Source organism: Lontra canadensis, unplaced genomic scaffold, assembly GCF_010015895.1.
Source record: "Lontra canadensis isolate GAN:19392208 unplaced genomic scaffold, GSC_riverotter_1.0 scaffold16, whole genome shotgun sequence".
Lineage (NCBI taxonomy): Eukaryota > Metazoa > Chordata > Mammalia > Carnivora > Mustelidae > Lontra > Lontra canadensis.
The window spans coordinates 15,612,184-15,630,035 of record NW_022631010.1 but is presented as its reverse complement, the minus strand read 5'-3'; the positions used below and the strand labels follow the sequence as shown (position 1 = coordinate 15,630,035).

Sequence of the window (17,852 nt, the reverse complement as noted above, 5' to 3'; positions counted from 1 at the left end):
ATAGAAGTCTAGTGATTATGTAATTCTTATTACTGTGGTTCTCCTAAAACTCTCAGAAAAACATTTTGACAAATTTTATAGTCAATTTTCATCTGCTCAAAGGGTAATAGGGATGACTCTAACATGAAATAAATCCTAAAACAATATTTGTTGAATGAATGAAATCATGTTTCAGTATAACTTGTTTCACTGAATGCTTTTCTGTTCGGCAGAGAACTTCCATGTTCCAACCAGTGGCCTCTCTTTCCAGCAGTTTTTAATACAATAAAAGTGATAAAAGGGGTACCTGGGTGGCTCCAGTCAGTTAGATGTCTGGACTCTTGATTTCGGCTCAGGATTGTGGGATCGAGCCTCGAGTTAGGCTCCACCAGCAGGGAGTGTGCTTGAGATTCTTTCTCCCCTTCTCCCTGTGCCCCTCTCCCCACTCATGCACTTTCTCTCTCAAATCAATAACTCTAAAAATAAATAAATAAAATGATTAAAAAGGGAAGGGAACTGAATTGTCCTTTGAGGTTTATATTACTATTTGATCGACATTCCTCCTTCCTTTTCAGTCAACATCCTTCTTTAGTCTTGAACAAATCAGAGTGAGCCTTTTCTTGGCTTAGTATAACCAGGGCTCTATAGAACTTCAATCCCATCCCTCCTACAGTTCAGTGGTGAAAGCTTTTCAGAGAGGTGAGCCAACTCAGAGCTACTTAATGGCCACAGTGGAACACACAAGATATGAATCTTAATGATTCTGTGTCAGGACAGTAAAGCATCCCTGTGTGAACCACATTCTAGGTTATAAAGAACTTAACAACCAGGGGGAAAAATCTACAGAGGTTAGAGGAGGCTCTTCTATTTATAGTTCCTCATTGTTCCCATTTTAAAAATGAGCTTATCTTTATTTAATAAGACATAAATTAAAGCACTGTGCAAAATGTCTGAGGCTAGGCCATTCCACCTAAGTCTAAGAAGCAGCAGCTGACTTGGCAACTGTCCAGCCCAAGACGGTTCTGATTTTAAAGTTCTGTTTTCCGTGCAAGAAAGTCTGGGATGTGAAGCCAGGCAGAGGGGTTTTAAATGGGTGTGGGAGCCAGTGCAGCTGGGGGTTGTTAACAACAATTGGAGAACAACAATTTTTTTAAAGGGGTGGCTGAGAACTTCTCTCTGGCTAGAAAAGAGAATCTGATTGGTAGAGAAAACTTGCTTGCAACCTAGTAGATCAATTTTGTTTGCTTACACACATGACCTATGAATCATTTTGAAAGAGAAAGAGGTCCTGGCAGGGAGCATCTTGCAAGGGGGTGGTGGTGTAGCTCTACTATTAACTAGTGAAGGCCGTGATTTAAGTGTCTCTAGGAGTCAAAGCCTTGCATAGGGACTAAAAGCTGTCTCATATAGTGAAAGGATGTTAAGACGAAAGTAGAACTACTATGAGCGTTATACTGTGGGTGAATTTATTTATTCCAGTGCATTAAATGCAGCTTTCCAGAAAAGATAACCTCTAAGATTATGTGCAAATCCATTTCAGATGTGCTTATAATACCATTAATATGTCATCTTTTTTTTTTTAAGATTTTATTTGTTTATTTATTTGAGAGAGAGAGAGAGAGTGAGCAGGGGAAGGAGCAAGAGAGGGACAAGCAGACTATGTGCTGAGTGAAGAGCCTGATGCAGGGCTTGATCTTACAACCCTGAGATCATGACCTGAGCCAAAATCAAGAGTCCGTTGCTCAACTGACTGAGCCACCCAGGAGCCCCTAAACATGTCATTTTTGAGTAGCACATGAACAGCACGTCCCACTTAACCCTTTCTCTGGCATGGGAACAGGGTTGGTACTATTGGCCTTTTTTCACATCACACTTATGTTATATGATGTGTTGTCAAGTCACTTGGTAGAGAAGAGCTTGCCAAATCCCTGTGACCATCTTTCACATGTTAAACCCATTCAGTAATCTATTTTAGCATGGCTTTCGGGGCTCTTAAAGTTTTCTGATGGAGATCTTTTCATGGTCTGGTCATTTTCAGTAGCCTCACAATGCCTGGGCTTTGGCTTTCTTTATTTATTTGGGGGGGGGAGGGGCAAAGGGAGAGAGAATCTTGAGCAGACTCTCTTCTGAGCACAGAGCCCAACTCTTGGCTCAATCCCAGTACCCAGGGATCATAACCTGAGTGGAAACCAAGAGTTAGTTGGGCGCTCAACTGACTGAGCCACCCAGGTGCCCCTTGGACTTTGACTTTCTAAAAATCAGTAGGCTTTTCAAATTAGTAGTTGAGATGTAAACAGTGGCCAGCCTCTCGCAAAGAAACCTGGCACTTTCCCACACTCAGATATGTCATTCTGGGCCATTCATTTATCCTAAATATTGCTTTAGTTCATGATCCTCTACATGGAATAATTATACATGGAAAAAATCCCAGTAATATGATATAATATCTGCCTGGTTTGCAGTATTATTATTAGAATCATTTCTTAATACTCTTACCATAAATTTCCATTTTAGATGTATGAAACAAATTATAGACTTCTAGATATTACTCATGATAAGAAATGCTACTCCTATTTTTTTTTTTTTTTTTGCCTCTATCTAACTATATTTGAGCTAACTTTGTACTACTCTTTACCAGGTCTTAATTGTAAATTAGGACTTAATTAAACAGTTACAAAAGTTTATGATACGAACTGCCCTTGAGACAATAATTTTTTTTTAAAGATTTTATGTATTTGACAGAGAGAGATCACAAGTAGGCAGAGAGGCAGGCAGAGAGAAAGAGAGAGAGAGGAGGAAGCAGGCTCCCTGCTTAGCAGAGAGCCCGATGCGGGACTCGATCCCAGGACCCTGAGATCACGACCTGAGCCGAAGGCAGAGGCTTAACCCACTGAGCCACCCAGGTGCCCCCAATAAATGTTTTCTGCTCATTTTTAAAAATTTATAGTGATTTCGGTATTTTAAAATTTCTAACAGGAATAAATTTTTGTTTTGTTTTAATTGCTCTTTAAACATAATAGGTTTTGCCCTAAATGTGTATGCCCAGTGTAAATTTATGAAAGGACTTATTCACGGTTCTTTGTAAGACTTGGTCATATTTTAGGTAGTCACGAGACATGAAACAGTTTGAAAGCACTAGATCATTTCACATCATAATAAAGCATTCTCATGAAGGATAATTAAAAATATATGGTAACTCTTATTACATCAAATTTCAGAAGTTCAGAATGTCATAATCTAAATAAGGAAGAAATTCTTAACAGATAACATAGATTGGAATTCCTGGGGGCATTTTTTTTAAAAAAAGGAAATAAACCAAAATAGGACAAAATTCAGAAGTTTTGGGAAAGGACATATGGTGAAAAATAGATTGCGCTCCATTAAACTCCCCTAACCAAACACTTCTCATATTTATAGTAGCAGCTATTGTTACCACTTCCTAAAATGTTCTTCCAGAGAGATCCCATGTATTTACAAACATATTCTTCCATGGTCCCCTTTTATTTTCTTCCACAAAAATGGCAGCGCCATCTCTATATCATTGTCTACCTTGTCTTTTATTTTAGATAAACTATGTATCTTGTAAGTAAGTGTTTTTTCAAACTGAAGCCTGTTATATTAATGAGGTCTGGAGTCAATTTAGTGAGTCATAGACAGAATCTTTTAAATCAGTGGATATAATATAGGGAACCCAATAGTATAAACCAATGCATGGTAAGTAAAAGGGTAGGTATTATTTTGTGAAATTTCATTTATAAAGAAATACATGTACTAAGTGACAACATGTGGGACTTTTTAATTTTGTTTTTGTTATATTGTGATTCATGGACAAAAAGTCGGAAAAATATTCAATGTAGATGGTTCCATATCTTCCATGTAGAGCTTTTTCCTTTGTTTTTAATTGTTCCATGGTATTCCACTATGTTGAGTACCATAGTTATTTATATATACTCCCACCAATAGGCAACTGAGCTATTTCCAGTTTCTTCCTAATTAAAACTACTTCAGTGAGTATCTTTGTAAATATGTTATTTCATACATATAAAAGCATATCTATAGAATAATTACCTAGAAGAAGAATTACTAGGTGAAAGAGTACATCATTTTAATAACTACAGTCAGTCCTCAACATTTGCAGATTTCATATTTGCTGATTTTCCTACTTGCTGAAACTTAGTTGTTCATAATCAGTACTCCTGATACTTTCACAGTCATTTGTTGGTACCTGCAGAGTGGTGAAGAATTTGTCACCCGACATGCACATTCCCAGCTGAGGTGAATAAGGTGATGCTCTGCCTTCATGTCTCAACTCTCATAACTGTAAAGAAGCTCTTTGTAACCTGTTTAATGCCATGTTTTTCACATTTTTGTACCTTTGCTGATGACTTCACTGTTTAAAATGGCCCTGAAGCAGCTCAGCAACACCATCAAGTATAATAACATTCATGTTATTAGAATCCCAGAAGAAGAGAAAGAAGAGGGAACAGAAAATTTATTTGAAGAAATAATAGCTGAAAAGTTCCTGAATCTAGGGAAGGAAACAGAAATCCAGGTCCAGGACATACAGAGATTCCCCACACCCCCCGACCCCCCTGCAACAAGATCAACCCAGGGAGGTCCACACCAAGACATATTATAATTAAGATGGCAAAAAGTAATGATAAAGTGAGAGTTTTAAAAGCAGCAAGAGAGAAGAAAGCAGTTACAAACAAGGGAAACCTCCATTGAGGCTATGAGCTGATTTTCCAACAGAAACTTTACAGGCCAGAAAGGAGTAGCTATATATTCAAAGTGCTGAAAGGAAAACAGTCTACAGCCAAGAATACTCTCCAGCAAGGCTGGCATTCAGAATATAAGAAGAGATAAGGAGTTTCCCAGACAAGCAAAAGTTAAAGGAGTTCATGACAACTCAACCAGCCCTACAAGAAATGTTAAAGGGAATTCTTTGAGTTGAAAGTAAAGACCATAAACAAGAGTAAGAAAAGTAGGAGGCACAAAAGTGGTAAAAGTAAGTGTATCTATAAAAATCAGTCAGGGGAATCACAAAATAAAAGGATGTAAGTATGACACCATATACCTAAAATGTGGGGGAGGAGAGGAGTAAAAAATGAGTTCAAACTTAAGTGACCATCAACTTAATATAGACTCCAATATGCAGAAAATGTTATATACAAACCAAAAGGTAACCAAAAATAGAAAACCAGTAATAGATTTGCAAAAACTAAAGAGAAAGGAATCCAAGTATGTCACTAAAGAAAGCCAACTAACTGCAAGAGAAGAGAGCAAGAGAAGAACAGAGAAAAGCTACAAAAACAACCATAAAAAAACAAGTAGCAAAATGGCAACAAATGCATACCTAACAATAATTACTTTGAATGTAAATGGACTAAACACACCAATCAAAAGACATAGGGTGATGGAATGGATTAAAAAAAAAAAACAAAAAAAACAAAACGAAGGCCCATCTATATGCTGCCTACAAGAGAATCATTTCAGACCTAAAGGCACATATGGATTGAAAGTGAAGGGATGGAGAAAACTCTACCACATGCAAATGGATGTGAAAAGAAAGCCAGGATAGCAATAGTTCTATAGGACAGAATAGAGTTTTTGATTTTTGTTTTTTTTTAAAGAGAGAGAAGAGACTGCACTGACAAGGGAGAGGGGCAGAAGGAGAGAGCAAGAGAGAATCCCAAGCTGACTCCACACCCAGTGTGGAGTCCAATGTGGGGCTTAATCCCATGACTCCAAGATCATGACCTGAGCTGAAATCAAGAGTTAGACATTTAACCGACTGAGCCACCCAGGCATCCCTGGGCCAAATAGACTTTAAAACAAGAGACAGACACTATATAATCATTAAAGGCACAATCCAACAAGAAGATATAACAATTGTAAATATGTAACCTCATGGGAGCACCCAAATACTTTAGCAGTTAATAACAAACATAAAGGAACTAATCAATGGACATTAGTCCAAACATCAGTCCAATTACATTAGTGGACATCTATCCAAACAGAACACCATCCAAACAGAAAATCAACAAGGAAACAGTGGCTTTGAATGACACACTGGACCGGACAGATTTAACAGATAAATTCAGAACATTCCATCCTAAAACAGCAGAATACACATTGTTTTCAAGTGCTCATGAAACATTCTCCAGAATAGATCACATGTTAGCCCACAAAACAAATCTCAACATGTTCAAAGAGATTGAAGTCATTCCATGCATTTCTCCTCACCACAATGCTATGAAACTAGAAATCACCCACAAGAAAAAAAATCTGGAGAGAACAAACGTGGAGGTTAAATAACATGGTACTAAACAGTGAATGGGTCAACCAAGAAATCACAGAGGAAATGAAAAAAAAAAAAAAAAACACATGGAAACAAATTAAAATGAAGACACGACAGTGTGAAATGTTTGGGATGCAGCAAAAGCTGTTTTAAGAGGAAAGGTTAATAGCAATACAGGCCTACCTCAAGAAGCAGGAAGAATCTCAAATAAACAGCCTAACCTTATGCCTAAAGAAGCTGGAAAAAGAAGAATAAATGAAATCCCAAACCCATTGAATGAAATAAATAATAAATATTAGAGCAGAAATAAATGAAATATAAACTAAAAACAACAATGATGACAACATTAGAACAGATTGGTGAAAGCAGGAGTTGGTTTTTTAAAAAGATCAACAAAATTGATAATCATTAGCCAGACTCATCAAAAGGAGAGAGAGGATGCCTTGGTGGCTCAGTTAGTTGAGCATCCAACTCTTGATATGAACTCAGGTCTTGACCTCAGAGTCACGAGTTCAGGCCTCACATTGGACTCCATGCTGGGTGTGGAGCCTACTTTAAAAACAAAAACAAAAATGGAAAGACAAAAAAAAAAGAGAACTCATACAAAATCAGAAATGAAAGAGAAGTAACAAATAACACCATAGAAATACAAAGGATTCTAAGACAATATTATGAAAAATTATATGTGAACAAACTGGACAACCTGGAAGAAATGGATAAATTCCTGGAAACATATAACTACCAGGAAGAAATAGAAACCGAACTTTCAGGAAGAAATAGAAAATTGGAACAGGTCGATTATCAGCAATGAAATTGAATCAGTAATAAAAAACCTTCCAACAAACTAAAGTCCGGGACCAGATGGCTTCACAGGTGAATTCTACTGAACATTTAAAGAAGCATTAATACCTTTTCTTCTCAAACTATTCCAAAAAATGGAAAAGGAAGGAAAACTTCCAAATTCATTCTGTGAGGCCTACATTAGCCAATACTAAAACCAGACAAAAACACAACAAGAAAAGAGAACTACAGACCAATACCTCTGATGAACATAGATGCAAAAATCCTCAACAAAATACTAGTAAGCTGAATCCAACAATACATTAAAAAAATCATTCACTGTGATCACATGGAATTTATTCCCAGGATGTAGGTGTGATTCAGTATTCACATCAGTATGATTCATCATATCAACAAGAAAAAGGATAAAAGCCATCTGATCATTTCAGTAGATGCAAACAAAGCATTTGACAAAGTACAACATTCATTAATGATTAAAAAAAAAACCCTCAATAACGTAGGTTTAGAGGGAATATATCTCACCATAATAAAGGCCATAAATGAAAAACCCACAGCTAACAATAATCAGTGATGAAAAACTGAAAGCTTTCTCCTAAGATAAGGAGTAAGATAAGGATATCCACTCTTACCACATTTATTTAACATAATATTGGAAGTTCTAGCCACATCAGTCAGACAAGAGGATGGAATAAAAAGCATCCAAAATGGTAACGAAGAAGTAAAACTTTCACTGTTTGCAGATGACATGATACTATACACAGGAAGACAAAAAACAAACAAACAAACAAACAAAAAAAACCTCCAAAAAACTACTAGAAGTGATAAGTGAATTCAGTAACACAGGCAGGATATAAAATCATTGTATAGGAATCTGTTGCATTTCTATACATAATAATGAAGAAATAGAAGGAGAAATTATGAAAGCAATCCCATTTACAGTTGTACCAAAAATAATAAAGTATCCAGGAATAAATTAATCACAGAGGTAAAAAACCTGTACTCTGAAAACTATAAAACACTGATGAAAGAAACCAAAGACACAGATGGAAAGACATTTCATGCTTATGTACTGGAAGAATAAATATCGTTAAAGTATCCACACTACCCAAAGCAACCTACAGATTTAATGCAGTCCTTATCAAAATATCCACAGCATTTTTCACAAGACCAGAACAAGCAATTCTAAGATATGTATGGAACCACAAAAGACCCCAAATGGCCAAAACAATCTTGAAAAAGAAAAACTAAGCTGGAGGTATCACAATTCCAAATCTGAAGTTATACTACAATGCTGTAGTGATCAAGACAGTATGGGACTGGCACAAAAATAGACACATAGATCAGGGAAATAGAATAGAAAATCCAGAAATGAACCCACAACTATATGGTCAGTTAATCTTCCACAAAGCAGGAAAGAATGTCTAATGGGAAAAAAGACACTGTCTTCAATAAATGGTACTGGGAAAACTGGACAGCAACATGCAAAAGAATAAAACTGGACACACAATAATAAATTCAAAATGGATTAAAGACCTAAATGCGAGACTTTCAACCATAAAAATCCTAGACGAGAACACAGGCAGTAACTTCTTTGACATTGGCTATAGCAGCTTCTTTTTAGATGTCCCTTGAGAGATGCGAAGTAAAAGCAAAAAAAAAAAAAAAACCAAAAAAAAACAAAAAACTGTTGGGACTACATCAAAATAAAAGCTTCTGCATAGTGAAGGAAACAATTAGCAAAACTAAAAGACAGCCTGCAAAATGGGAAAAGATATTTGCAAATGACATACCTGATAAAGGGTTAGTATCCAAAATACATAAAGAATGTATAAAACTCAACACCTCAAAAATAACCCAATTAAAAAATGGGCAGAAGACATGAATTGATATTTCTCCAAAGAAAATATATACATGGCTAATAGACATACAAGAAGATGCTCAACATCACTCATCATCAGAGGAATGCAGATAAAAACTACAATAAGCTATCACCTCACACCTGTCAGAATGGCTAAAATCCATACAAGTGTTGGCAAAGATATGGAGATAAAGGAACCCCCTCACTGTTGGTGGGAAGGCAAAAGGTTCAATCACTATGGAAGAAGGTATGGGAGGGGTCCTCAAAAAGTTAAAAAGAGAACTACCCTATAATCCAGCATTCACAGTACTAGTGTTAAAAATGCAAAAACACTAGTACAGAGGAATACATTCACCACTACGTTTATTGCAGCATTATTTACAATGGCCAAATTATGGAAGCATTCCAAATATCCATCAATAGATGAATGGATAAAGAAGATGTGGTCTATATGTATAATAGAATATTATTCAGCTGCAAAAGATTGAATTTTGCCATTTTCAGCAACATGAATGGAGCTAGAGGGTATAACGCTAAGTGAAATAAGTCAGTTAGGAAAAGATAAATACCATATGATTGCAGTCATATTTTGAATTTAAGAAATAATAAAAACAGAAGGGAAGAGAGAGAGAGAAAGACAAATCAAGAAACAGACTGTTAATTATAGAGAACAAACTGATGGTTCCCAGAAGGGAGATTGGTGGGGGTATGGGTGAAATTGGTGATGGGGATTAAAGAACACTTTTCATGATTAGCACTGAGTAATGTATAGAATTGTTGAATCATTATATTATACACGTGAAACTAATATAACACCATATGTTAACCATACTGGAATTAAAATCTTAGTAAAATTTAAAAAATAAAATAAAGTGGTCCCCAAGAACAGTGCTGAAGTGCTGCCTAGTGTTTCTTTGTGCAAGGAGATTGTTCTATCTTGTGGAGAAAGTGTGTGTTCTATGGGCTTCATTCAGGCAAGAGTTACAATGCTGTTAGTCATGAGTTCAAAGTTAATGAATCAACAATATTGTACATCCAGAAAAAGGAGGAGGAAATTCATTGAATTGTATGTGAGGCTGCTCCAGAAACTGCTAAAGTTAACATCTGTGGTGCATGATGAGGCCATGGAAAAGCTGGAAAAGTAGCTCAACTTGTGGATTCATGAAGTAATGACAAATAAGCAGAGCAAAGGGTACAACATTATTGTGAGGCTGAAAACCAAAGAAATTCATGAGCAGGTTATCCAGGGTCAGGAAAATGTTAAACTCTTCTTTGTTAGTGTTGTGTTATAAAGAAAGATTATGTGTAATTAATTGCTTATAAGAAAAATGTATTAAATATCTTATACAGAAACACATAACATAAGGTTACTTATTGATTGAAAATGGTTATGACCAGAGGCTTGTAGGAACCTAACCCTGTATTTCCCTTAGGAGCAGTGGCTCAGTGTTTACTAATTCAGTGTTCATGGCAACCTTATAGAACATAACTACCGCAAATTGCAAGGATATATTTTCAAATGGCCATGCCTCTATAGTTAGTAAGTGAGAGTGATTTTTCTCCACCCCCAGCTAAAAATGTTGTTTCAAATTTTTGCTATCTGATAAGCTGATAGTTGGATAATGATATTTTGTGGTTTCAACTTGCATTTCTCTTAGTATGAGAAATGTAGAACATCTTTTCATGTTTTAGAGCTAGTCATACTCCTTTTAGTTTTCTCTTTTTGTCTTTTTTTTTACTGATTTGTGACAAATCTTCAGATATGAAGAAAATTAGCCCTTCTTCTATGCCACAAATTATAGATATTAGCCCTAGTTTGTCATTTATCTCTTGACCTTTTTTTCCCTGTATGGCAAAAGAAAATACCATAAACATTTTTAATATAGTCAAATGTATTGATCTTGTCTTTAGTAGACTCTGAGTTTTGTTATGGTTTTAAGGGTTAGTATCCAAAATCTATAAAAAACTTATCAAATTCAACACCCAAAGAACAAATAACCCAGTAAAGAAATGTGCAGAAGACATGAATAGACACTTTTCCAAAGAAGATACCCAGTTGGCTAACAGAGACATAAAAAGATGCTCAATATCACTCATCAGGGAAATATAAATCAAAACCACAATAAGATACAACCTCACACCTGTCAGAATGGCAAAAATTAACAACACATAAACAAATGTTGACAAGAATGTGGAGAAAGAGGAACTCCCTTGCATTGTTGATGGGAACGCAAACTGGTGCAGCCACTCTGGAGAACACTATGGAGGTTCTTCAAAAAATAGAAAATAGAACTACCCTACGGTCCAGCAATTGCACTGCTAGGTATTTACCCGAAGGATAGAAAAATACAGATTCAAAGGGATACATGCACCCTGATGTTTATAGCAGCATTATCAACAATAGCCTAGCCATGAAGAGAGTCCAAATGTCCATTGACTGATGAATGGATAAAGAAGAGGTGGTAAAGAATGAAATCTTGTCATTTCAATGACGTGGGTGGAACTAGAGTGTATTATGCCAAGTGAAATAAGTCATTCAGAGAAAGACAAATACCATATGATTCTACTCATATGTGATATTTAAGAAACAAAACAGATGAATGAATATACGGGAAGGAGGGGGGAAATAGGAGAGAGAGAAACCAACTATAGGAGACTCTTAACAATAGAGATCAAACTCTGTTGTTAAGAACAAACAGGGTTGATGAAGGGATGTGGGTGGGTGATGGGCTACATGGGTGATGAGTATTAAAGAGGGCACTTGTTGTGATGAGCACTGGGTGTTGTACGTAAGTGATGAATCACTGAGTTCTACTCCAAAAACCAATATTGCACTGTATGTTAACTAATTTTAAATAAAAATAAAAATTTTTAAAAAATCTAAAAAAATAAAAGCTCTTCTTAAATGATATCTAATAGTTCTGTTGTATTTGATGTTTTGTTGGTCCTTTGGTGTTTTTAATGAATTTAATCCTCTCAGTAATACTAATTATGAATCTTTCTAAGCTGTGTAAATTTTAAAGCAATAGAACAGTGGAAGGTCACCAGGTTCTGGAATTCAAAAGCCCTGTTTGAATTGTAGTTTGTGCACTTACTAAAATGACCTAAGCCATGTTACTTACCTGCTCTTAGCCTCAGATTCCCCATTCAGGCTTTACTGTGTTCTATTACAAAAGACAGTGCCTGGCTTATGATGGATTCTCAATGTTAGTTCATCTCTCTCCTGTTTCTCTAAAGCCCTTGACCAAGAAATATTTTGTTAAATTAACTTGAGTTAAGACATACACTTCAATAAATAGGATTCCTTTTCAGAAGCATTCTATCATATAAATTGCAAATTATTTCTGCTGAGTTTCTCAGGTTAGCCTGAACTTCTAACTCATACATAAGTATTTGAATTGTAGGTATTAAAAATAGTGTGTCAGTACAAAGCACATTGCAAAAATACTTTTTTTTTGGCAATAACTGAATAAATGAAGATTGAATTTCTAGACACTGAGTTACTTTCTTTAAAAACTCCTAAGCTATGTCTAAAAACTTCACTGGAAACCCTTCAATATAAAAACAATTATTTAATGAAATCAGTCACTGTACCCAATTTATCCTGTTTCATAATTCTAAATTTTTTTATATATTACATTTCCTTAAAGTAGGCCACATTTTTAGAGGGAGTAATGCATTTAAAATAAGTGCAATTGTGTCTTAAAAAATAAAGTGTAATGTTTTTATCCTTTACTTTCATAATTAGATCAACTATATTTCCATGTGTTTTTCTTTCCATGGCTAATTCCTGAGCCACCTTAACATTTGCGGCATAAGGAGAAGTCACAATTTTAGAAATCCCTTAACTTTATATTTAAATACAATTGCTTTGTCACTACTCTAAGGAAATTCAGTAAGACTTGAATGCCTTTGCTCTATTAGGCAATTTAGAATATCCCAGACCTTGCTCTGGACTTCAGGATTTTTGAAGTTCAAAGCAGATGTGTGAGGAAGAAAAAACATCTGTTGAAGAGAACTTGCTTCATTGCGTGACACTGTTTTCCTGCACTCTTCAGTGGAGCGTCTGTTGAGCAGGTTGGCAGGTTTGATAATTAATTAATGATGAGGGAATGAGCCATGTATCTGAGTAACTCACTTTTGCCCGTTACTGCTTCTTTCTTCCCCACATGTCTGGCAAAGCCTTTAGAGTCTAGGATCACTGATCCCACAGTTGTGTCTCAACTCAAACACTTGTCTTCAGGCTTAATTAGCTCAGAGATATAAACAGATGGATGGCCTGGAACCCAGAAGGTTTAATGTTGAGCAATGCAATTTTATTATCAGGGAGTTTTGAAATTTTTGTTGGAGAAGTATGTCAAAACTTAAAAAATGCCTTTTTAAAAAAAAACATAGAATTTTTTATTTTGTTTTTTAATTTTATTTTATTAACATATAATGAATTATTTGTTTCACGGGTACAGGTCTGTGATTCATCAGTCTTACACAATTCACAGCATTCACTGTAGCATAGACCCTCCCCAGTGTCCATCACCCAGCCACTCCATCCCTCCCAGCCCCACTCCACCTCATCAACCCTCAGTTTGTTTCCTGAGATTAAGAGTCTCTTATGGTCTGTCTCCCTCTCTGGTTTAGAAAAAAACCATAGAATTTTGAAAGTATTTACTTGAAGGTAACAGGGTTTTGTGTGTATCTCTGTACGTGGATTTTTCTTTTTGTAACTTTTTATTTAGGTATAATTTCAAACTTACAGAAAAGTTACAAGAAGAGTACAAGGAACATCTACTGTTCCTTTACCCAGATTCACACATTCTTTTCTTTTTCCCCCATTTGTTTTTCCATCTTCACTCCTTCCTTCTCCTGTCTTCCTCCTACACCCACACCCACCCACCCACCTGCCTACCCACACTCATACACTAAAACATGTGCATGCTTTTTCTGAACTATTTGAAGTCAAGATGGATGTTTGCTATCTTTCCTCCTAATAATTCAGTGTATATTTCTTATGGACAGGCCATTCCTCTAAATAATCACAGTACAGTTATCAAAATCATAAAATTTAATATTGATGCAGCATTATTTTCTAATCCATAGTCCCTTCTTAAATTTCATCAGTTGTCTCTATAGTGTTCCTATGACACCACACCCAGATCAATGTAGGATAACAAATTGCATTTAGTTGTCATATCTCCTTAAAATGGAAACAGTTTCTCAACTTCCTTTGTATGTTTTGACTTTGACATTTTTGAAGAGTTCAAACCAGTTATTTAGTAGCATTCCTGTGTGAGATTTGTGTGGTGTTTCCTCATGCAGTCTGGGTTCTGCAGTTTTGCCAGAAGTACAACAGAAGTGGTGTGTCCCACAGTATCTTATCAGGAGGCACACGGTGTTGATTTTCTCTTAATAGGTAAGGTGAGTTTCCATCATTTGATTAAGGTGGCTTCATTGGTTTCTCCACAGTGAACTTCTACTTCTCCTTGTTACACTTAGTAAGAACTTTATGGAGATACTTTGAGACTATGTAAATAGTTTTCTCCTCTTCAAATTGTCACCTGCTAGTTTTAGCAGTCATGATGGTTTTCTAACTCTGTTATTTCTTCTGTTTATCAGTTGGCATTCTGCCATAAGGAAGAGCTTTCTCTTCTCCCTCATTTGTTTATTCATTTATTTATTTGCATTAGTATAGTCTCAATGCTTCTTATTTTATTTGGTGGTGAAAATGCATTACTATCATTATTTATTTTGACACTTAGTTTGACTCTGATTTAGCCAGTGGGAACCCCTTCGGGCTGATGTCTGGGTCATTTTGATAAGTTGTCATCATTCTTTGAGCAGTTCCTTACTTTCTGGCACAATAAGATGTTCCAGATTCATTTTATAATTTCTCTGCCCCAGCCCTGGAATGAATATTCTCCAAGGAATCCTGGTTCCTTTTTATGGAGAATGGTAGTTAGAAACCAAGACTGTGTTTGTGTGTGTGTGTGTGTGTGTGTGTGTGTGTGTGTGTTAAAGGAAACTATGGAAACTACGTTATGGAATATTACATGTGCTAAATCATTGTGTACTGTATGTATGAGTATGTAGTGCATGTGTTAATTTTAGGCTACAAGTTTCAAACAGAAGAGCATTTATTTTACATGTAATAATCATAAGTTTTGACAAGAAAGAAATATATTTTTCATTTCACAGTAAATGGTGTTACACAGTTTTGAGTACTAAATCATCTTGACATTTATGAAGGACCAAATGGAAAGTAGGGGACTGAGTGTGTTAAAATATAAAGCTATCTTTAACTGTTCTATTAAAAAGCAAAGATTTATTTTCCATCTGTGATCTGAATGTGCCTATTTGTGTTCTCTTCCACGGCAGTGGAATTTTTGTGGAGCCACACGACAGAGAGCATGTGTGTTGGATATATGTCAGCCCAGGATGGGAAAGCCAAGGTAAGTGGGAAAACTGGGGCATAACCTGAAAACCTTGCATGAACCTCTAACCAGTTAAGTTGATAAAAATGTATTTTATTTTCAGCCTCTGTTAGGCAGTAGCTCTGTGATCTTTATGAGAATCTGATTAAATACAGTTAATGATCCCAAAGAAAAAACAGCAGATCTTTTTAGCTTTTGATGACAGAGCAGGAGAGATTAGGAAATACTACCCCCCAACCCCTTTATTTTCATCTTGTTCTTCCTCATCAACTGTAAATAACTAGAAAAGAGGAAACTGGGGATTGGGAAGAGAAAATGGGAGTAGAGCTGATGGGTTGACAGAGCTGAGTGATTTTGCAGGGAGTGTTGGAAACAGGTAAAGAAAGGTAAAGAAAGCTGAGTGCCTAGATAGCACTCTGCATGTGCCAGGGTGGAGGTGGCCGAGGTGCTTGCACGTGACTTGTCTAGTGTTCTGGTGTGTCCTGGCGTGCCATGGCTCAGTGTCCTTGTGAGCAGAGTCAAAGGTCTGTGCCCTGTGTGACACATGCCTGTGGCATGCATCCCTCAGTGAGTCACGACAATCACACAGACATACACAGCTACTCATGCATTGCTTGGTTTCCCTGCATCCATGATGGGTGAGTCTATATAAGAAATATAATTTATGGATTTTAGTATTTATACTGGCTTGATGTTCTTCATAAATTTTTTAGAAACACATAATGGCATATGATATTTACTTGGTATTAAAATACCTTAATTGCAAAGCTATGAAGTGGGCAGCGTCTTTTTTAAAGGACATAATTTTTGTTGCACATTTGGAGATATAAGTAAGGAAACTTCTAATATCAATGTCTGATATAGATTGAATCATTAACAAATTAAGGATACATGTCAGTTTATCACTTATTTATTTGTCATTAAACTAACCCACCCAGTCTGGCCTCTGTATATTATTCAGCAAGCCAGTAGCATCACAAGGCTTTTGTGAGTACAGCATACAATATACAATACAATATTATTGAGTTCTCCTCCTCTTTGCCTTACCTAATACAATATTCGTATTGTATCAGTAGACTTATTTCATAAGAAAATGCACAGAGATTGCTTTATTTCATAGTATATACAGAAGGAAATAATAGTTTCTTTTTTTTAAGATTTTTTAAAAATTTATTTATTTGACAGAGAGATCACAAGTAGGCAAAGCAACAGGCAGAGAGAGGTTCGAGGAAACAGGCTCCCTGCTGAGCAGAGAGCCTGACGCAGGGCTCTATCCCAGGACTCTGAGATCATGACCTGAGCCGAAGGCAGAGGCTTAACCCACTGAGCCACCCAGGTGCCCCGGAAGTTATAGTTTCTTGTTTTAAAGGTGACTTTTGAGGGATGCTTGGGTGGCTCAGTCTCTTAAGCATCCAACTGTTGATTTCAGCTCAGATCATGAACTCAGATTTGTGAGTTCAAGCCCTGTATTGGGCTCTGTGCTGGGCATGGAGGCTGCTTAAGATTCTCCCCTTCTCCCTCTGCTCCTCACCGCCCCCCACACTTGTTCTCTCTCTCTCTCTTAAAAAATAAAAAAATAAAAAAATTAAAAAAGATGATTTTTGAGTTTAGAGTAACATTGCCTAATAGAATTTTCTGTGATGACTGAAATGTTATATATATATATATATATATATATATATATATATATATATATATAGTTGTCCAGTAGGTTAGCTACTAGTCACATGTGGCTATTGAGCACCTGAAATATGGCTAGTTTGCATGAGGAACAGAATTTTAAATTAGTTTAAATTTAATTTAAAATACTTATTTTTAATTTAGATAGCCCCATGTGGTGAAATGGCTACTGTTGAACAGCACAGGCTTAAAGAATGAGTGGAAAATGGTTATTCAAAAAAGTATTTTCAGAACATTGTTTTCTTCCTGATGACAAAGCCATTCCCAAATATAAAATAAGCCCGAGAAGCCACAGTAATGGATTGCAGCCATATAAGTTTCTCTCACCCCTTACATATTGGCTCTGGGCTAAAATTGTTTTTTTAACAAAACATATATGAGGTGGACTTCAGTGTTGAAGCCAGTCTGATGGGGGTACCATCATGTTATTAAGTCCCTTGTGCGGAAATGTTCTAGTTACCTTGCTGGTGGCCTTTGGAAGACACCTTAATTATTTAACATGAAATATGGGTACTAAAGAGAATGGAGAGTCCTGCATTGAGCCCAAAGATGTTTGGCTTCTAGTTGCATTGCTTGACATCTGGTGGACGCGGTTTTCATATTGCTGGTAAATTCTCCAGCTGGTAGTCTTGATTGGGCCAACAGATACAGCTGCTCCTCTTGCCTCACTTGTAAATTATGTTTTTGACCTTCTTGCAGAGAGTTAATCCCTCTCCCTTTCTTCCTCCTTTGAGCCTGTGGCTACAAATGCTTTCCAGAAAGGAAAAAAAAAAAAAAAACACCCCAAACACTAATGCTTCGGCTGCTG

General features: G+C 36.2%; 1 protein-coding gene across 4 annotated transcripts in view; it reads left to right on the top strand.

The window, feature by feature from the left end:
- The window catches only part of TASP1 (taspase 1), a 253,042-nt gene that overhangs the window by 200,775 nt on the left and 34,415 nt on the right, over window positions 1-17,852 (top strand). For all 4 annotated transcript variants that reach the window (XR_004382876.1, XM_032859197.1, XM_032859199.1 and 1 more), the window contains one exon: window positions 15,309-15,382. Coding sequence is in view for 3 of the 4 variants with exons in the window: in XM_032859197.1 (XP_032715088.1) it covers window positions 15,309-15,382 (74 nt within the window). In the remaining variant the exon portion in view is untranslated. Of the gene's footprint in view, window positions 1-15,308; window positions 15,383-17,852 lie in introns of those variants that run through there.